The sequence below is a fragment of the Gorilla gorilla genome, chromosome 4, assembly GCF_029281585.2.
Source record: "Gorilla gorilla gorilla isolate KB3781 chromosome 4, NHGRI_mGorGor1-v2.1_pri, whole genome shotgun sequence".
In the NCBI taxonomy this organism is placed as follows: Eukaryota; Metazoa; Chordata; class Mammalia; order Primates; family Hominidae; genus Gorilla; species Gorilla gorilla.
Window position 1 is genome coordinate 42,291,648 of NC_073228.2, and position 21,899 is coordinate 42,313,546.

Below are 21,899 nucleotides of genomic sequence, written 5' to 3' on the forward strand. Positions count from 1 at the left end.
GTTAGTGACTATATATTTACATGGTCTCATGATTGTTTGCTTTTATCTGTTCAACCTCTTTAACTCTGTTCAACCTCTGTTCAACCACTTTAACTGAAGACATACAGAGTGATTACCCAGGCATTAATCACCCAGGTACCAGGCACTGAGTTAAACCCCATGGACAAAACACCAACTTTCCCCTAAAGGAGCTTAGAATCCAGTAGGGAAGACAAGCCAGTGAGCACACACTTACAAAACACTGTAGAGTATTACATGGGAAAATAGGGAGATAAGCAAGGTTCAGAAGTGCTACAGAGGAGGAGGTAGAGTGTTTCATCTGGAAAGTTTAGGAAAGGATTCATAAAAGACGTGAAGCAAGAGTGGAATTTCACAGGATGAATGTTTGCCAGTAAACAAGGACAATATAAGGGTTTTCCATGCAAAGAAAACAGAATGTGCAATAGTAGAGAGGTGTGGAGGAGCATTATCTATGGGTGCCGGGGAGGGTACATAAGAGGCATGGTTTTGAGAACCAGTTCATGCAGAGTGTTCAGCACCCTTCTGTGGAGACTGAACTGGAAGTGGTAGGCAATTTCTGAAAGTCCTTAAGCAGAGGAGGCCGCCAGTCAGAGATGCATTTTAGCAATCTCTTTCTGGCAGCTGTGAAGGGCACTGATCATAGTAGGAGGGAGACCCAAGGCAGGAGACCAGTTAGAAGGCTGCTGAAATAGCCTTAGCCAGAGATGAGGAGAGACTGAAATAGGCACTGGGAGTGGGGGCAATCTTTTGTGTGTATGTGCTTGTGTTATTTCCTTACTTGTATCAGTCTCTTGCCTCCTCAGTTTTGTAAGCTGCCTAAAAGATCCCTTGATGTCCTTTAAAATGTTTCCTTGACAGTAAAATTATAGGTACCATATTTCAAATACAAAATTTAGTTGTTCATTGTTTGCTTCTTCCAGAGGTTAGGAGCCTTGCCTGGATGGCCACAGCATCTCCAGCTTCTCCCTTGCTGCCTGGCACCCAAAAGGGCTTAGTAATTGGGGTGGCACCAAATTGAATGTTTCTCACCCCACTGCCAGTTGTTGACTCAGCTAGGAAAGGCTTGCACAGAACCAGCCATGCTCTCTCCTCTAAGCCTCTTTCTGACCAGTGAGGTGGCTAGTAGGGGTTAGCGATAGCCATTTCCTCTGTGTGCAGTCTTGTAAGGTGGGGGAAGCATGCCTTGGCCTTTTAAAGACAATGCTAGTGTAGCCAGGTCAATCTCATAACTTTTGAGGCAAAGTATTGGCTTAGTCTCTATCCTTTTGGGAGAATCTCAGAGGTTGCTGATGTGACCGTAATTCCTATTAAAATATTTTCATTCGCAGCTGCCTTAAAAATGGTCAGCACAGTCACTAACAGGCCCTTCTTCCTTACTCTTGCTGGAGATGGCCTGGAGCTTCTCTTACATTCTGGCCACCTAATTTGGATCTTGTAGCACCCTTAGCCCCCACCCGCAGCCCCACCCTGGGAGAAGTTATTGGACAGATCCCAGCAGGCTCAGGCACAGCTCCCCGCCTCTGCAGCTGGGGATATAAATAACCACCAAAGCTAAACAGTCAAATAACCACATTTTGAAAATCGCTAAAAAAAAAAAAAATCACTCTGATCTTGATTCAATAGCAGTTCTTCTCCCACCTCTGCCCTTCATCTCCCCCCTTCCTCCACTTATCTACCTCCCTTCCCTGATCCAAGCTCCCTAGGGAAGTCAATCTGAGCACAAAGCTGTCTTATGATAAAGACATCCTTTTCCATATTCTATGGGGCCAAAGCCCTCCAGGGCTGTAGTTATAGTTACAAGATGTTGTTATGGCAGCAGAGGCCTCAGGGCAACATATGTTCCACAATGGTAATTGGGTTTTCTTTAACAGACTGTCTCTCCTGGGTTCTCCATGCCCACGTTCACTTACCAAGAAGACCAGGGAATTGCCATTATGGATAAACCTTCATTTTTTTATTCCAGCAAAACCAAATTGCTCTATTTCCCGGGGTGGAAAGTACCCGGTCACCATGGGCTGAGACATTTAGACTGCAAGCATTTTCATTTATACATTCAACAAATGTTTATTTAACACCTGATAGGTGCTAGGCATTGGCCAGAAGCTGAATAAGCAGACATTCCTCTCTGTCAATTTAGGACAAGTATGTACAGGAAGGGGCTAGAGGAGCACTTTCACCTGCCCTCAACCCCCTTCCACCATTTCAAAATGATTAACACAGTGTAATAACACTAAATGAAAATTTGAGGAAAATAAAAGACATCCTTAATCTCACTGCCGCCACAAAAGTTTTTTTTTTTTTTTTTTTTTTGAGACAGAGTCTAGCTCTGTCACCCAGACTGGAGTGCAGTGGCGTGATCTCAACTCACTGCAACCTGTGCCTCCCAGGTTCAAGCGATTCTCCTGCCTCAGCCTTCCAAGTAGCTGGGACTACAGGTGCGTGCCACCATGCCTGGCTTATTTTTCTATCTTTAGTAGAGACAGCATTTCACCATGTTGCCCAGGCTGGTCTCAAACTCATGGTCTCAAGTGATCCACCCGCTTTGGCCTCCCAAAATGCTCGGATTACAGGCATAAGCCACCATGCCTGGCACAAAGCTTTTTTTTTTTTTTTTTTTGAGACGGAGCCTCTCTGTCACCCAGGCTGGAGTGCAGTGGCGCAGTCTTGGCTCACTGCAAGCTCCACCTCCCAGGTTCATTCCATTTTCCTGCCTCAGCCTCCCGGGTAGCTGGGACTACAGGCGCCCACCACCACACTGGCTAATTTTTTTTTGTATTTTTGGTAGAGACGGGGTTTCATTGTGTTAGCCAGGATGGTCTCGATCTCCTGACCTCGTGATCCGCCCACCTCGGCCTCCCAAAGTGCTGGGATTATAGGCGTGAGCCACCACGCCTGGCCCAACTATTTTTATTTTTTGTATATTGCCTTCCATTTTTTCTCCTCATGCATACATTTTATGTGCATATTTTAACATAGATAGACTCATTATTTACATGAAATTTTATTTTTATTTTTTTGAGACAGGATCTTGCTCTGTTACCCAGGCTGGAGTGCAGTGGCACAATCACCTCTCACTGCAACCTTGACCTCCTGGTTTCAAGCGATCCTCCTGCTCAGCCTTCCAAGTAGCTGTGACTACAGGCACATGCCACCATACCCCACTAATTTTTTATTTTCTGTAGAGATGGGGGTCTCACTATGTTACCTAGGCTGGTCTCAAATTCTTGAGCTCAAGGGATCATCCTGCCCCAGCCTCCCAAAATGCTAGGATTACAAGGCTGAGCCACTGTGCCTGGCTGAAATTTTATATTTTGTACATCTTCTCAGCATCTTCTGTGTTTCCCTAGAGTCCTCATAATTGTAACTATACTCACTGTGTGACATTGCACTGTGGTGCTATGATGTAATGTGCTCTCATTCTCCTGTTGTGGAGTTATTAAAGCTCTTTTATGTCAGATAATGCTGCAGTGAGTGTCTGCATGCATCCATAGCTCTCTCCTGTTTTTATTTCTGCCACTTATATATTGCTTCTTTCCTTTCCTTAAAGACTTTCACAATTTACAGTGTCATCATCAGTGCAAGGGTGCCAATTTAAGTCATTGTTTCCAGAACTAAGTGTTACCACTTTTTAAAAATCTTGTCATTTTAATAAAAATGAAAATGTGCTTTCGATTTTATTTCTACTGAGGATATACTTCAGTCTTTCATGTGTTTATTTACTAGGTCTGTTTCCTCTTCTGGGAAACCCTGTTCATTACTAATTTATCTTGATGATTTTCTTAAGTTTGAGTGAGAGAAAGAGATGCTTTGTCTGAGCTACATTCAGTTATGGGTCAGTGTTACTGTTACTAAGAAGGCAAAACATGGCCAGGCATGGTGGCTCATGCCTGTAATCCCAGCACTTTGGGAGGCCAAGGTTGGGTAGAGTTCGAGACCAGCATGGCCAATATGGTGAAGCCCCGTCTCTACTAAAAGCACAAAAATTAGCCGGACATGGTGGTGGGCACCTATAATCTCAGCTACCTGGGAGTCTGAGACAGGAGAATCGCTTGAACCCGGGAGGCGGAGGTTGCAGCGAGCTGAGATTGTGCCATTCCACTCCAGCCTGGGTGACAGAGCGAAACTCCATCTCAAAAAGAAAAGGCAGAACATTTGCTTCAGAATCATGTCTTTAGTATTTTCTCCTCACCCTTTCCCCCTGGCATCCCAATTACATCTAGTGGTGAATGCTGTCAAGATCACATACTACTGAAAAAGGGTGAGATTGTAAACAGAATGTGTACATGGCATGGATGAAAGTGGTGAGGAGAGGCTGGGCGCGGTAGCTCACGCCTGTAGTCCCAGCACTTTCGGAGGCTGAGACAGGCAGATCACTTGAGGCCAGGAGTTCAAGACCAGCCTGCCCAACATGGGAAAACCCCATCTGTACTAAAAATACAAAAAATTACTGGTGGACCTGTAGTCCCAATTACTTGGGAGGCTGAGGTGGGAGGATTGCTTGAGCCCAGGAGGTGGCGGTTTCAGTTAGCCAAGATCACGCCACTGCCCTTACCCCAGCATGTGTGAAGGGGCCATTATAAAAGCCCTAGTCAGTCTTGCCCACTATAAGAACCATGAAGATGATTCTGTAGACACTACTTTCCTGGTGACCTGGGAGAAACTAAAAAGTTTCCCAAACTAGTCAACCTCAGGAGGATAAAGAAATGACACTGCATTTTGCCATTTGTAAAATGTGGGTTCTTTTATTTGTTGGGAGATGCTTTCCCAGGCATAGGGGCTAGGAATGGGTTCCTCTGAGTCATTTATACATGTTTGCCCAATCTCCCTTGTGATTAACTGTACCCAAATATGAATCAACTGACCAATGGGAGGGGTATAAGCCACAACTAGGAAACACATTTTCTCTATTTAAGGCAAACCAGCCCATACATAGTTCAGACCCACAACCTTGGACATCTTAGTCTTGCTCTTGCCAACTGAGGTTACTGAGCCCAATCCAATCTCAGAAGTTAAGAACGTTTTTCTTGCTAGTCTGGAAATTACATGAGGATGAGTGGACATCCAGTCATTGTATTATGTGCCTAGCCTTGCCAGCAGATGTCACTACACCAAACCACATTTTCCAAAGACATGACTGGAAGGAAAGGACTGGCTTTAGAAAGGCTGAGTCCAACAATTGTGACCCTCTTCTCCAATGGCTTCCATTAATACCCCTGGAAAACTATCAAGGATATGTATATATCCATGGTTCCCAACAGTCCTGAGGCCTAAACTTAGCAGGTCAAGACCCAAGGCTCTGGGCAGAGTCAGAGTTCTTATCCAGGGACCTTCTCCAGATTGGGTGGGGAGCACAGCTGCTGTAGGAAGGGTGGCAGGCCATTTAAATGGGGGGTACACATGATAGAGTTATCTAGGAAAAAGAGCCATAGTCTTGGGGCTGTTCCAAATGTCATGTGGAGCTGATATCTCAGGCAAAGCACTCCACCCACCCTCCACCCTGCCCCTTTGTCCACATGGGTGGGGGCTATCCCTTGCCTGAGGGCTGTAGGCTAGGGCTGATCCATGGGTTCTGGGGGCTCCCCAGTGACAGCCAGGCATAGCCACACCATGTCAGGATGCTGGGAATTTCCTAGCAGCTTAGACCGTCATGACTGTTCTCCTTCCAGACAACTATAAGTAGCATCAGTAATCTGGGAGAAAGAACCATTGGCAGCTCTTCTGTAAAGACCTTCATTCCATGTGCCTATCCATGGAGGGGTAAAGACAGAAATCCTTCCCTGGCCTTCAGTGTCCTGCATGGTCTGTCTTCTGGCTAACTCTTCAGGCCCATCTCACACAAACCTGCTTCCTCCTCAGTGCCGCAGCTTCACTGGCCTTCCTGCAATTCCTTAGGAGTGTGCAGGTTTCTTCCTTCTCAGGACCTTTGCACATGCTCTTTACTCTGCCTGGAATGTTCTTCCCCCATATTCTTCTTTGCCTATTTTCACTAATCCTTCAGATCTCAGCTCAAATACCATTTTCTCAGGAAAACTTTTCCTGAACCCTCCAGGCTAGATCAAGGCCCCCACTGCCATGCTCTTATTGCACACTGTGCTTTTCTTCATAGCACTTGTCTCAGTTTGTAATTATACATTTATGTGTGTGTTATTTGGATTCTTTACTTTCTGTCTCCCCAACACACACCCCAGACTGTAAGTTCCATGAGGGCAGTGTCCATTTTACTTACCATTGCATTCTCAGGACCTGGCAGAGTGCATGGCACTTAGTAGGCATTCAGTAACTATCGGATGTATGCATGAATGGCAAGTGGGTAAATGAAGGAAGTTAGAAAACATAGTGTTACTCTTGTACACACATTTATATAGTATTTGCATGTGAAATATAGTGCCTAATTCTGGTCACTCTACCTGCAAAGGAAGATATATCAGAGTCGGGGAAAGTAATCTGAATTGATCTAAATGGAGACTACTATACCAGGCAAAATGTTAAAAGATTGTGAAAAGATAGAGGCTGAAATCATGATCCATGTATATGAAAATATAAAGGAGATACATGCAGATTTGTTTTCAAAATCCCAAAAGTCAACACTAAGGGTCATTTTTTAAAAAACAGACTGTGGATTCTCCAGAGGAGGGACCGTGTGTTATTTATCTGCATATCTCCAGCACCTAGCATGATGCCTGGCACTTAATAGGGACTCAAGAAATGTGTTCTGAACTATTTTTGTTGTTAGCTTAAAAGAGGTAGACTTGGGTGGAAGGATAAATAAGGTAGTACGCAATTATTCACTTGGGAAACCCCAGAGGCAAAAAAAGAAAAGTATGAATAGGGTCAAGAAGGGTTCCTTTACATGTATAGACAATAGCTACACAATGGACTGTTTCAGGGACATTAGGGCTATTCAAGGCCCATACGTTGACCTTTTGAGATCACCCTTACGAAGGGCAATTACCATGTGCTCCCACAAAGTGCATCTTCTTCCCGCCAGGAAGGACCAAATTCTGAGCTGTATAAGTCATTGGTCTCACCCTACCCCAGTGCCCCCATGTTATCGCCTTCAGTGCCCTCCACTCTTGGGCACAGACCCTGTTGGTCCCTTGGCATATTCTACTCTGTTTCCCACCAGAGAAGGGAAAATCCCAGAAAGTGGTGCCCTTCAATCAGAAGTAAAAATGGCTGCATCTCTCAGGGCAACCAGTGCTTGGGCCTGGTATTCCTGAGTCCACAGCAGGGAGGCCATTAGCCCCAGTCCCAAGAATCCCTGCAACCAGCATCCCTGGCATTTAGCCTTCCATCCCTGGCACTTAACCCCCTGGCCCCATAAGAAGGGACATTTCAAATAGTTTTTCTTGGAGCCATGGAGGGTTCAAAAGAATTCTTGAACATTAAAAAAAAAATCCTCCAAAAACAGCTATTAAGCTGCTTGGCCTCACTTATTTCTTCCCTCTCCCAGCAGTGTGGAGCTTAAAGAAAAGGTTGAGGATTTGGATGTGTGTCCATTAACCTCATTCCAGCCAGTTCCGTAGGTCTCATACAAGATACTACCAGAGTCTCAGGCCCCAGGAGGGATGAAGGCTGCATCCTGTCCCAAAGCTGGGTCTGAAGGAATAGGCATCAAGAAAAGAGATACCTTGACTCTTGTCAGTGGTGCACTGGTGCCTCATGGAAACTAGGCTTGGGGCTTCCCTCTTTGCTTCCCACCCCTCCCCTTCCAGCAGCCTATTAATCACTGAGAATAAAATACTGTCTGGAGGACCCTGTTCCCCCACCCCTACCCTGAGGCTCCCTGCCAGGCAGAAGGCTGCAAGCTAAGCAGGGAGAAAAGAGAGAATGGGCGGCAGGCAGGGGTGCCCATCATTTATCAACCAAACACAGCGGCCAGCCACTCTTTCCAGCAGCATTCTGGCAGGCTGGGCAGGCGATGCAGCCAGTGTTTTCTGGCAATGGAGAGCACAGTCCCACAAGAATTCCCCTTATTTGGCTGCCCCACCCAAGAGATGGGGGAGACAGAGTCAAGGAGTGAGTCTTTTTCTCTTTTGAATTTTTGGTGGTTTCAGAATCCACACACGCTTCTGGTCCTGCATGGATTCTTACCTCCTCTTCCACCCTCTTCCGTCAAGTCTCCCCTAGGGCCTCCTCTTGCAGCTTCCCTTTTGACCCCACATAGAGCTTTCCTACTTTCCCTGGCATACTATTGAAGTGTCTTAGGAGTCCCGGTTCCCTAGCTTTGGCAGGCTTTCTGAAAGGGCAGCGCCAGCCTCCTCCTCCTTTAATCTTCTGGTTTCTCCTTCATGGAAACCCCCCAGCTTTCCCCATCTTGCTCTCCTCCCCCAAAGTAGGAAGCTTGGAGAAAGGGAGTGGATTTGGTCCTAGGCTAGTCCACTGGAGGCAGAGACATAATATTAAATAATAATCCTTTCGCAGAATAGTTCAACTCCTATACCAGGAGCAGCTAAAAACCTCTAGACGCACCTCCATAATTTCTTAGCATTATAAACAAAATCAGAGCTCTAGAGTCTTTAGGGCTGTGGAAGGTGACAGAGAGGCAGGGGAATGACTGGTCTGGCCTGTATTTCTCACTTGTCTAGGTCTGGGTCTCTCTGACCTAGTCCACTGAGCCCCTCAGTAGTGGTTGTGCACAATCTTTGAAAGCAGTTGGACCTTTCCCTTCTAGCTATATAACCATCAATACATTTTTTAACCTCTCTGTGCTTCAACTTCCTCACCTGTGAAATGGGGATGATTATACCAACTGTACAGGGTAGTCATGAGGATCAAATGAGACCATGTGTGTAAATTGCTTAGCCTGTAGTCAGCGCCCAGCAAGTGGAAGCGCCCTTCTTCTGTGCTGTGAAGCAGGGGCACATGGCCGGTTACATCATGGCTGTTGGCTGTGTTACTTCCTTCCTGGAGCCTTGATGTTACTATCTCCACAGGCGTATGAAGGGAGGGGGGTGGTGCTTTTTTGGCATTCCGAGGAATGCAAACCCACCATTGGTTCAGGAATCCCCATGGTTTCTCATCAGGAGAAGAATTCAGAATTGGGTGTACAGGGCCAAGAAATTGACAGGATTGGTATCTAAACCCTAACTCAACATTCTGGGCAAATACCCAGGAGGCCAGAGAGTTGGACGGAGCTTTTGGGTGGGACTTCCAGGGAAGGTGCCAACTTGTGTGATATTATCAGAGTGGCAAGGAAGAAGCAAGGCCAAGCTGCTTCCTACCCCAGCAGAATACAGGCTACTTTGTAGACTACCAGGCCTTTGCCAAAGTTGAATGGAAGCAGGGGTCACAGAGGCCACTGGTGGAATGTACTGGAACATTCCAGGCCCTTCTGCTGCACAACACAACTCCTCGAGGCATTGAACCATCAGGGGCTTCCAGAATTGGGTACAAGTTCCTCACCTTCCACCATGCACAGCAGGAGAAACCACCTGCCGAAAGGTCACTGTTCTAAGAGCCACTAAGTTACTAAGTGGGAGGAGTGTCAGTCAGCCCTTTGGGACTTTTTCATCAGCTAGAGAGACTGCCAAGGCCATTTTGTTGAGCCAGGGCCGTCTTGTGGAATAGATGTGTTGGGTACAGGAAATCCACAGTAAAAACCAGGAATAGACACCAAATTCAATCAGGGTTGAAGTGTTGGGTGGGATGTAACTGGGCTTCATTCCTTCCGTCAGAAGTAGATTTACAGTGCCGGGCACAGTGGCTCATGCCTGTAATCCCAGCACTTTGGGAGGCCTAGGCAGGCAGATCACTTGAGGCCAGGGGTTTGAGATCAGTCTGGCCAACATGGCGAAACCCCGTCTCTACTAAAAATACAAAAATTAGCCGGGCATGGTGGCACATGTCTGTAATCCCATCTACTCAGGAGCTGAGGCAGGAGAATTTCTTGAAACTGGGAGGCAGAGGTTGCAGTGAGCTGAGATCGCGCCACTGCACTCCAGCCTGGGCAACAGAGGGGGGCCAGAGGGTGGGGTGAGAAGTAGATTTACAGTAATGCTAGTGAAACTTAGGGAGTCAGAGCCCATTACTCGCACAGACCCCTTCCAAGGCACTGTACCTAATTCTATGTGTATAATTTTTTAAACTCTTTTACTTAATGAGGAACCCCCAAAGTGATTTTTTTTTAAGAAGAAACATTCAGGCCTCACAAAATCTGGAGCCTTTCCCACTATCAGCCTGCAGGACCGTTAGCATCAACTTTCAGGAGTGGGTCAGGAATATTAGTTGGAGAAACAGTCAAATACTTAAATAACCAACACTGACTCAACATTGCTGGATGCACTAGCTTGTGCTAGTTGCTGACAAGAAATACCAGAGTTGACTGAGCATGGTGGCTCACGCCTGTAATCCCAGCACTTTGGGAGGCTGAGGCGGGCAGATCACGAGGTCAGGAGTTTGAGCCCATCCTGGCCAACATGGTGAAACCCCGTCTCTACTAAAAATACAAAAATTAGCTGGGCATGATGGTGCGAGCCTGTAGTCCCAGCTACTCTGGAGGCTGAGACAGGAGAATCGCTTGAACCCAGGAGGCAGAGGTTGCAGTGAGCTGAGATCGTGCCATTGCGCTCCAGCCTGCATGACAGAGCGAGACTCCGTCTCAAAAAAAAAAAAAAAGACCAGCCTGGGCAGCATGACGAAACCATGCCTCTACAAAAAATACAAAAATTAGCCAGGTGTGGCGACTGCCTGTAGTCCCAACTACTCTGGAGGCTGAGGTGGGAGGAGGATTGCTTGAGCCTGGGAAGTCGAGGCTGCAGTGAGCTATGATTGCACCTCTGCACTTAAGCCTGGGTAACAGAGAGAGAGTGAGACTATCTCAAAAAAGAAAAAGAAATACCAGAGTTAATGAGTTCCTTTGCTTTCAGCTGTGGAGAAAAGACAACCATATTTAAAATGACTTGCAGAAATTATAAAGCTACCTTAAGGCTAGGCGCAGTGGCTCACGCCTGTAATCCCAGCACTTTGGGAGGCCAAGGCGGGCAGATTGCCTGAGGTCGGGAATTTGAGACCAACCTGACCAACATGGAAAAATCCCATCTCTACTAAAAATACAAAAATTAGCTGGGCGTGGTGGCACATGCCTGTAATCCCAGCTATTCAGGAGGCTGAGGCAGGAGAATTGCTTGAACCAGGGTGGCGGAGGTTACAGTGAGCCGAGATCGTGCCATTACACTCCAGCCTGGGCAACAAGAACGAAACTCAGTCGCCAGAAAAAAAAAAAAAAAAAAGCTGCCTTAAGCTACTACAAAATTATTATGGGCTACAAACTGAACACCTAAGTCCTGAAAGAATTAGTAGCTGATAAGGGTAGATGAGGAACACTTGGAGAAAGCGAGGTCTAATTTGAAGCTAAAGTAAATGATGGTGAAGATGGAGTTGCAGGGCAGGGTGATATCTCATTGACCAAGGCACAGAAAATAAAATTTAATAAGAATCTGTGGTGATATTTTGTAGTTATGTACAACAATTTATATCTACAATATAAATGATATTTTTCTTTCTTTTTTTTTTTTTTGGTTGGAGTCTCGCTCTGTTGCCCAGGCTGGAGTGCAGTGGTGTGATCTCGGCTCACTACAACTTCCGTCTCCCGGGTTCAAGAGATTCTCCTGCCTCAGCCTCCTGAGTAGCTGGGATTACAGGTGTGTGCCACTATGCCTGGCTAATTTTTTGTTTTGTTTTGAGACAGTCTCACTCTGTCGCCCAGGCTGGAGTGCAGTGGTGTGATCTCGGCTCACTACAACCTCCGCCTCCCAGGTTCAAGCAGTTCTCTGCCTCAGCCTCCCGAGTAGCTGGGATTACAGGCGCCCACCACCACGCCTGGCTAATTTTTTGTATTTTTAGTAGAGACGGGGTTTCACCATGTTGGCCAGGCTGGTCTTGAATTCCTGACCTTGTGATCCACTCGCCTCAGCCTCCCAAAGTGCTGGGATTACAGATGTCAGCCACCGCGCCCGGCCAATTTTTGTATTTTTTAGTAGAGATGGGGTTTCACCATGTTGGTCAGGCTGGTCTTGAACTCTTGACCTCGTGATCCTCCTGCCTTGGCTTCCCAAAGTGCTGGGATGACAGGCATAAGCCACCGCGCCTGGCCATAAATGATATTTTCAACTCTGAAAATAAGCTCTGGGGCCTATGCCCTGGGTCTAAAGGAAATCAGACCATAGACCACTTTTCAAATTACTCATCTCTTCTGTTATATTTTCATATCTTTGAACTGGATTTTTTTTTTTGACAGAGTCTCACTGTATTGTCCAGGCTGGAGTGCAGTGGCATGATCTCGGCTCACTGCAGCCTCTCCCTCCCAGGTTCAAGCGATTATCCTGCCTCAGCCTCCCAACTAGCTGGGACTACAGGTGCCCACCACCACACCCGGCTAATTTTTTTCTATTTTTAGTAGAGACGGGGTTTCACCGTGTTAGCCAGGATGATCTCGATCTTCTGACCTTGTGATCCGCCCGCCTCAGCCTCCCAAAGTGCTGAGATTACAGGTGTGAGTCACTGCGCCCGGCCAACACCTGGCTAATTTTTGAATTTTTAGTAGAGACAGGGTTTCACTATGTTGGCCAGGCTGGTCTTGAACTCCTGACCTTGTGATCCACCCACCTAGGCCTCTCAAAGTGCTAGGATTACAGGCATGAGCCACCGCATCCAGCTTGAACTGGATTTTGATGATACTTTTTTTTTTTTTTTTGAGGTGGAGTTTCCCTCAGTTGCCCAGGCTAAAATGTAGTGACACAAAATTAGCTTGCTGCAGCCTTGATCTCCTGGGTTAAGCAATCCTCCCACCTCAGCCTCCCAAATAACTGGGACTACAGGTATGCCCCACCATACCTGGCTAATTTTTTAAATTTTTACTGGAGACCAGGTCTCACTGTATCATCCAGGCTGGTCTCAAACTCCTGAGCTCAAGTACTCCTCCCACCTCAGCTTCCCAAATTGCTGGGATTACAGGTGTGAGCCACTGTACCTGGCCCTTTTGATGGTACTTGTTGCCTGATTTGGTGCATGGTGTGAAGGGAAGGGAGTGGGAGTGGATGTAGAATCAGGTGGAGAATGTCAAAGATATATTGTAGCTTATTTGCCCCCAGGGACAATTGTAGTTTTGAGGCGGACTTGAAGAAGGTAAGTGGGAACAGTGGAGAAGAAAGAAATCTAAAGTGGGGCATGAAACAGATCTTTTGGTTTATACACAGTCTCCTGGGAATGTACTCAACCAGCATCCCCTCTCCAGAGACTTTCCTCTGGGAGGGGGTGCCTAGGAAAGTCAGGTGTGGAGGATGCAGACTGTTCCTGCTAAGGCACTGCTCTAGAAACCAGCTGGTTTCTCAAGGTACCCACTTGACACAGTGGAACTAGAGTAAACTTTAATTCATTTTTCATGAAGCACCATCTGCATGCCGGTTACAGTGCTAGGTGTTATGGAGAGATGACCAAGACATACCTGCTCTCCTTAGGAAGCTTATATATTTTAGTGCAGGAGGACATTTTTTTTTTTAATGAGAAATACCAGCCTGGATATTCCATAGTCCAAAGAGCCACATCTTCTGTCTGTCACAGTGACTCTTTAGGGATATCATAAGGGCAGGTATATTTGTTTCCTAAGACATTCCCCTGAAAAGATTAGCAGTGTCTCCCACACATCATCAATCTCTCAGAGATAAATGTATCTAAATCCTTTTTTGTTTTTCAAAACAGCTTGATTGAGGTATAATTTATAAACCATAAAATTCACCCATTACTCATGTATAATTCTATTCTTTCTTTATTTTTTTATTTATTTATTGAGACAGAGATCTCGCTCTGTTGCCCGGGCTGGAGTGCAGTGGCACAATCTTGGCTCACTGCAACCTCCACCTCCCAGGTTCAAACGATTCTTCTGCCTCAGCCCCCTAGTAGCTGGGATTACAGGCACCTGCCACCACACCCAGCTAATTTTTGTATTTTTAGTAGACATGGGGGGGGGGGGGTGTCTCCATGTTGGCCAGGCTGGTCTCGAACTCCTGACCTCAAGTGATTCACCCACCTTGGCCACCCAAAGTGCTGGGATTACAGTCATGAGCCACCATGCCCAGCCTATTTTTATTTTTATTTTTTTGAGACAGGGTCTCACTCTGTCACCCAGGGTGGAGTGCAGTGGTATGATCATGGCTCACTGCAGCCTCCACCTCCCAGGCTCAACAGATCTGCCAGCCGCAGCCTTCCGAGGAGTTGGGACTACAGGTGTGCACCACCACACTCGGCTAATTGTTGTATTTTTTGTAGAGACAGGGTTTCACCATGTTAGCCAGGCTGGTCTTGAACTCCTGGATTCAAGTGATCCTCCCACCTTGGCCTCCCAAAGTGGTGTGATTACAGGCGTGAGCCACCACACCTGGCCGATTCTATTATTTTTAAGTGTATTTATAGAATTGTGCAACCATCACAACATTCTAGCATAGAAACATTCCCATCACCCCAAAGAGTTCGAAAAAGTGTCCATTGGCAGGTAATCCCTGCTCCCACCTCCAGTCCTAGGCAATCACAAATCTGCTTGCTCTGTCTATAAATTTGCGTTTCTGGACATTTCATATACATGGAATCATATAATATGTAGTTCTTTGCGCCTGGCTGCTTTCATTTAGCATAATGTTTTCAAGGTCCATTCATGCTATAGCAAATATCAGTAGCTTGTTCCTTTTTGTTGCTGAAAAGTACTCCATCTAAATCCTTTTTTTTTTTTTTTTTGGATACAGAGTCTCACTCTGTCAACCAGGCTGGAGTGCAGTGGCGCGATCTCAGCTCACGGCAACCTCTGCCTCCTGGGTTCAAGCAATTCTCCTGCCTCAGCCTCCTGAGTAATTGGGATTATAGGCACGCACCACCACGCCTGGCTAATTTTTGTATTTTTAGTAGAGACAGGGTTTCACCATGTTGGCCAGGCTGGTCTCGAACTCCTGACCTCGTGATCTGCCCACCTTGGCCTCCCAAAGTAGTGGGATTACAGGTGTGAGCCACCATGCCTGGTCCTAAATTCTTTTAGAAGTTATTTATGTTTTGAGGCAGCACTGAACGGGATCCAGAAGTCCTGGTCCTTTGCTTGTCTCTGATTTGCTGAATGGCCTCTGACAAGTCCTCCCCTTGTCTGGGCATCTGTTTCTAGGTCTGTAATGTGAGAGGCTGAATCACATATAGTTTCTACTGTTTCTTCCAATTGTTTGTTTAAAATCTACCTTGCATTTTTCTTAGAGTACCATTAAGTCCAATATTCTAGAGTTTTATTTATTATTTATTTATTTATTTATTTTTTGAGACGGAGTTTCGCTCTGTCGCCCAGGCTGGAGTGCAGTGGCGCGACCTCAGCTCACTGCAAGCTCTGCCTCCTGGGTTCACGCCATTCTCCTGCCTCAGCCTCCCGAGTAGAGTAGCTGGGACTACAGGCGCCCGCCACCATGCCCGGCTAATTTTTTTTGTATTTTTAGTAGAGATGGGGTTTCACCATGTTAGCCAAGATGGTCTCGATCTCCTGACCTCGTGATCCACCTGCTTCGGCCTCCCAAAGTGTTAGGATTACAGGCGTGAGCCACCTCGCCCGGCCTATTCTAAAGTTTTAATGTCTCTGATCCTACGTTTACCCTTTACCTGTTTGAAAACTTCCACCATATCATATGTTGTCAAGGATGAGAATCTTCATTTTATTTTATTTTATTTATTTATTTATTTTTGAGACGGAGTCTTATTCTGTCACCCAGGCTGGAGTGCAGTGGCACGATCTCGGCTTACTGCAGCCTCCGCCTCCCGGGTTCAAGGGATTCTTCTACCTCAGCCTCCCAAGCAGCTGGGACTACAGGCGCATGCCACCATGGCCAGCTAATTTTTGTATTTTAGTAGAGACGGGGTTTCACCATGTTGGCCAGGGCGGTCTTGAACTCCTGATCTCAAGTGATCTGCCCGCCTCAGCCTCCCAAAGTGCTGGGATTACAGGCATGAGCCACCACACCCAGCCAAGAATCTTCATTTTAAAAGGGCTGCCATTTAGCAAGGAAAGTAGATGGCCACTGAGAGCAAAAGGAGACTGAAGGGGTGAATGTCAGCCAATCTGAATGAAGAAGGAACAAGTGAGAGAACTAAGAAAGAAGACAGCATGTGGTGGGCCACAGCAAGGGACAAAATGAGTCAGAGAAAGTACTGAAGGTCAAAATCCAGGCCATCTGGCTACCCTGAGAGTAAGAGGGAAGGGACGCAGGGAGAGGGAGGCACCAGAGTGGGAAGAGATGCTGAGGGCTAGGACCCCCCTCCCTACTCTGTTCCCATAACCTCATTCATTCCCTCAACCCTCCTTCCCAATCCCTCTCAGGCTGCTTTGCTCCTTCAGTTCTGACCCCATTTCCTCAGGATCTTGTTCCCTGAGGAGCCAGTCCTGACATTTCAGACAGAGGCTGAGTAAAGGAGGTAGGTCGGAAAGAGACACAGTGTATCTGCGTCATCTTATTTTCTGTTTTATTATTTTGGAACTTGGAGGGGGGAGCAAAGACGTAAGCACTTAGAATTTACTAGGAAGTTCAGAGACCGTCTTCCAGGTACCAAGGAATACCAAGACTTCTCTAGTCCGCTGAATAATTGCTACTGGGTGTCATATTTTGAAGGGTAAAAATGGTGATTTGAAACTCCCATTCTTGTTGGTTCCTGTGGCATAAATGCAGGCACAGGGTGGAATTCAAGGTGCCCTGGATGTAGGCCCAGCGAGGTCCTTCAGGAGTGGAAAGTTCCTCTTGATTCAGTAGCCAGCAGGGTAAGGCTTCCCTGCTGATCCTCTGATCTGCCAGAAGTCCCCACAGCCTTTTGCCCTTGGTAATCTCTTAGACCCTTGCAGCTTTTAAGACTTGAAACCTCATAGGGACTGCTTGGGGAATGGCTATATCTCCGACTTACACCTGTAGGAAAAATAATGCCAATTCTCATTTATTTCTGACATTTAGCTGTGGACATCCCAAGAGCATGCTGCAGTCAAGGGCCTCAGCATTTGCTGTTGGAAACCCATAAAGCAAATAAGTCTCTTATAGATTAAAAAAAATTATTGATACACTTAGTATCTATAATCCTCTACTTTTTTTTTTTTTTTTTAGACAGTCTTGCTCCGTCGCCCAGGCTGGAGCGCAGTGGTGCAATCTTGGTTCACTGCAGCCTCCGCCTCCTGGGTTCAAGCAATTCTCTGCCTCAGCCTCCCGAGTAGCTGGGATTATAGGCGCCTGCCACCATGCCCGGCTAATTTTTTGTATTTTTAGCAGAGACAGGATTTCACCATCTTGGCCAGGCTGGTCTTGAACTCCTAACCTGGTGATCCACCCACCTCGGCCTCCCAAAGTGCTGGGATTACAGGCGTGAGCCACCACACCTGGCCAGTCCTCTACTTTTGATGTTTTTGAATGTCATCCTCTGACCCAAAGTCTCTGAAAGCAGGAACCAGGTCATGTATCCCAAATGAAATAGCATCTAGCCCAGGGCCACTTCTGCATACAGGCTTCAAGGCCTGCTGGCTTGTGAACTTCAGCATAGGGACAATGTCTCTGAACATTATTGTCATTCAGAGTTCAGTGCCTAGCTCAGTGTCTGGCACATAGTGTTCATTTCAATAAATTTGTGATGAGCTAATTAATTAATGGCGATGATGTTGATAAGCATGATAGTAAGGGCAGTGGCAAAGGTTTTGTTGCAAGTTAGATGCTTTGTAATGAATGCAAGTCATCTCCCCTTAGCAGCGCACAGCCTCCCCAAAGCCAAGGCTTCCTTCATTGGAGGAAGCAGACGGATTAATCTTCAGATGTAGTCCTTATCCTCCCATCATGCCCATGCCAGGAGAAGCTATCAGTGATAGAGAAGAGAATAAGAGACAGCTGGTTGGACATGATACCTAGTAAGGAGAGGACCAAATTGTCCTATGCATGCCTCCCTTCTCACTCCTCCAGCTAGGATCAACTTTAGTGTCTTGCCAGCAACTTATCAGGAAAGACCATGACTTTCTGGACTCAGAAGATCCATTTCTTCAGCTATACCACCTCCACTGCCTCTTTTTCTACCGTCCAGGTTCTTAATTTCTGGTACCTTGGCTTTGGAATAAAGTTTAAACACAGTATCCATGGAACCATGCACATTACTCCTCTCTCTGAGGGAAGAAAGCATCTGTACAATAATGTGTCGCCTTATTTTTAGAACAAGTCTGTGAGGTTGATGGAGCAGGGATGATTCTGGCACAGAGAGAGGAAGCCACTTACCCAAAGTGTTTCAAGATCCTCATCCTAGGGCTTTACTTCTAAACACACATTGTCTGGCTCAGCCGATAAAAACCACTCATCATCTCCTAAGATTGAGAATTTACATGTTGAGGGGTCCTAACATAGTATAAGTTGTCAGACAAGAAAAGCTTTCAAAAGACCAACTAGTCTACCTTTTGCCTCTCAGGCAGGACCAATGGTCTAGAAGTTGAGTGTTGGTTGGGAAAGCATTGAATCTGGAGTCAAAAGACCAAGGATGTAAGTCCTAGGTCTGCCATTTACTAAGATGATCTTGGGCAAGTCACCTAGCCTCTGTAGGACTTAACCTCCTGAAGAATGAGGACAATAATATCTACATTTTCTGCCTTACATGCCTATTGTGATAATTAAATGAGATAATGTATGTGAAAGCTATAAAACACTAGACAGATGTTAATTTTAACATCTTAATCAGATTTGCATCTTTGGAGACCCTTTATGTAAGATGTAAACAGTAATCCTGTGTTCTTAAGAAAATTTTACACTCATAGAGATCAGGAGCTCATCTCTGGAGTCGGGCTACCTGGGTAATCTTGGGCATGTTACTGTATTTCTCCCTGAAGTCTCAATGAAGAGGAAATAATACCCATTTCACAAGTGTGGTCTTGAGCAATAAATAAGATAAAGCATGCATGGTACTTAACATGTACCTAGCATGGAGAAAGGAATTCAATGAATATTCGTTGCTACCATTACTGATTTTATTAATGAAGATGTGAGGCAGGGTGGTTCAATATGATGTGTTAGAGATCTGAGCTAGGAATCAAAAGGACTCACTTCTTTGGACTTCAGTTTCACTACTTGTAACATGGTAAGAATCCATGTTTTTCCTTTTCCAGATTGTCATGAGGATTTCTTAAAAGTACATGAAGACTTTGAACTACTTGAAATTGATGAACAATATAAATGCAAGATATCTTTTTTCAACTGAGTTAATTAATCTTATAAAGACTGAGTTTTTAATCAGTTCATCAATTTTTGTTTATTCTTCTCTGTCTTTGATTAGATTGTCCTCTTCATGGAAAAGTAGTACAGCATTTCTTCAATCAATTAAAAAAACAGTTCAAATGTCAGATCTTGAAGTAAATCCTTCAAAACTGCAAGAGTACACTCTTTGCAAAGAAAACCTTTCTTCGGTATGTTCCATTTTCTCAATTCATTCAGTGTATGTAGGCTAATTTTAATATTCAACCCACTCTTGAATTTCCACTTTGGGTATTATATACTTTCAATATTTAATCCCAGAATGACTTCTCTTTGCCTCACAGCAGGCTCCCAGATTACCTCTTTTTCTCTGATTAGTTAGTATGGCTTCAGGGAATATCTTCTTTTTAACATTAAACTGGGCAAAAACAGAAATAGAAAGAAAAATCTGTAGCAAGATCAAAAATAGAATTCACAGCTAAATATAAATCTGGAGGGAATTATTCAATTATTTGAATGGTCCCCAATCACAGACAATCCAGGGTTGATTGACTTTTGCTTTTTCCATATGTAGAACAAAATGGTTAACAAATACCAAGAGTAATATTTTTTCTTTTGAAGCATAATACTTTTTAATAGTATCTTAAATGTTATTTTCTTTCCCAAATCCCTTTATATTATTATATCATGTGCTTTTCACAACTGCATGCATTCTCTTTGGGGACCTTCCAGTCTCATTCTGACTTGTAAGTCAGAGAGCATTGATCTCGGAAGACCAGGATTTGTTAACGGAGTCGCGGTGCAAACTTGGGCAAGTTTTTCAGTCGCTTTGTTCCTTTCACTCTGCTGAGCTAGACTTGGAGTGGACGACTCTGAAGGGAAATTCCCTGCTTCTTTTCAGAGTCCCAATTTAATTTACAGGCTAGCAATTGTTTTTTTAAGGTTGGATCAACACCAAGTAGGGACTTGGAAACGTGGAGAAAGACAGATGTGAGTGTCACACGAGGCAAGGTCGCCATTAAATACAGAAATATAATGCAAATCACATGCAAATGATATGCAAACCTTGCATTAATTTGTAGGATCTTAGTTTGGAGCTTGTAAGTAGCACTGAGATCCTATAAGGATTTAAAACTAATGTTTTTTAGGTTAAATTAAATGTAATACTTTTTGAAGGTATCGCTTTCTCTGTGATTCAGGGACTCAACTGTGTAAAGTTTGCCACTGCTCCCTACTCCCGCCCTCAAAAATTATTTCACTAGTGTTTGATTCCAACCTACACCCAGCGCCGCCCCCACTCTCCAGCTCAGCCTGACGTCACGTGACATTATATTTGCATACTACCTGGGACTGGGTGTGACGCTCCCCTATTCTGCGCCTTCTCATTGGTGGCGCTGGAGAACCAGCCCTCTTCTGTACAGGCCAATCAGCAGCCCCTGGGATGTTGGAAAACCGAAGGGGGCGGTGTGAGGGTGGGGTCTTGGCTTGGATCGCTAGGCACATCGGCCAATCATCCTCGGGAAAGGGAAGGCTAAGCTGTGGATTGGCTGGGGTGGAAGGTCTGGGTTTCCGCAGTCCAATGACAGCTCTAGGATGAGGGGGCCGGTCCCCGCCCCGTACAGCAGATAAGCAGCGGCCTCGGGGGTTGGGGGCCTGTGTGAGTCTCACAGTGGGGCTGAGGCAGGCAGCCGGGAGAGCCATGGCGGGGGCCGCAGCGGGCGGCAGAGGCGGAGGTGCCTGGGGGCCGGGGCGCGGAGGGGCCGGGGGGCTCCGGCGGGGCTGCTCTCCGCCAGCCCCCGCCGGCTCCCCCCGGGCTGGGCTGCAGCCGCTCAGGGCCACGATCCCCTTCCAGCTGCAGCAGCCGCACCAGCGCCGGGACGGGGGTGGCCGTGCAGGTGAGCCGGGCCTGGAGCGGGTGCCGTGGGAGGAGCCATTGGGGGAGGGGGGGCGCGTGACCGCGGGAGGCGGACAGGGAGAAGTGTGAGGGGAAAGTGGATGGGGGCGAGGGAAGAGAAAGGGGGCGTTCAGAGTCTATGAGGGCGGAGGGAGCAAGAGCGAGGAGCCGTGAAACGTGGGGAGCACCGCTGGGACGGAGTGTGCGGGGAGTCGGGTCCCGGAGGTGAGGGGAGGGACCGGGCAGATGGAGGCTGGCTTTGGGAGCGTAACCGAAAAGTGGGCAGAGGTGTCGTGTGGGGTGAGTGGAAGATGCAGGGGGTGGGAGCGAGGCGTGAGGAGGAGTGGCGCGTGGTGGGGGCGCCCCGTGCGGATGGCTGGCGCTGGGAGCAGGAGTCGGTGGGCGCTGGACTACTGCACGGGGAGGGGGAGGGGCATGGAGTAGAGCCCCGTGCAGCCGTGTGTTACTTCTCCAGCTTGAGTTTGGCCCCAGCATCCCTCTCAACTGCGCTGGAGTTCCATTCTCCACCACTTCACGTGCGCTTCCCTTTATGCCACCTCCTGGAACTGATTTCATCTCAGCCCGTTGGACTAAGTTTAACGGCTTTTACCGTGGTGCAAATGCCACGCTCCCTGCATTCTTCTCCCTGTGTCCCAGAAGTTGTACGTTCCCAGATTCTTGACCTGCTTAATATGGCTGTCTCATTCCAACCATCGTTTGTGTACGAGCGTGTGTGTATGTGTGTGTGTGTGTGTGTGTGTGTGTGTGTA

General features: G+C 46.6%; 1 protein-coding gene across 4 annotated transcripts in view; it reads left to right on the plus strand.

The window, feature by feature from the left end:
* The window catches only part of FAM117A (family with sequence similarity 117 member A), a 78,875-nt gene that overhangs the window by 4,121 nt on the left and 52,855 nt on the right, over positions 1 to 21,899 (plus strand). The window contains exon 1 of one of the 4 annotated variants that reach the window (XM_004041436.3): positions 20,880 to 21,130. The exons of 2 other annotated variants lie outside the window; for them this stretch is intronic. In XM_004041436.3, the coding sequence (XP_004041484.2) occupies positions 20,935 to 21,130 (196 nt within the window). In that variant the 5' untranslated portion in view covers positions 20,880 to 20,934. Of the gene's footprint in view, positions 1 to 20,879; positions 21,131 to 21,899 lie in introns of those variants that run through there. One more of the 4 variants, XM_055387683.2, reaches the window with a different exon arrangement.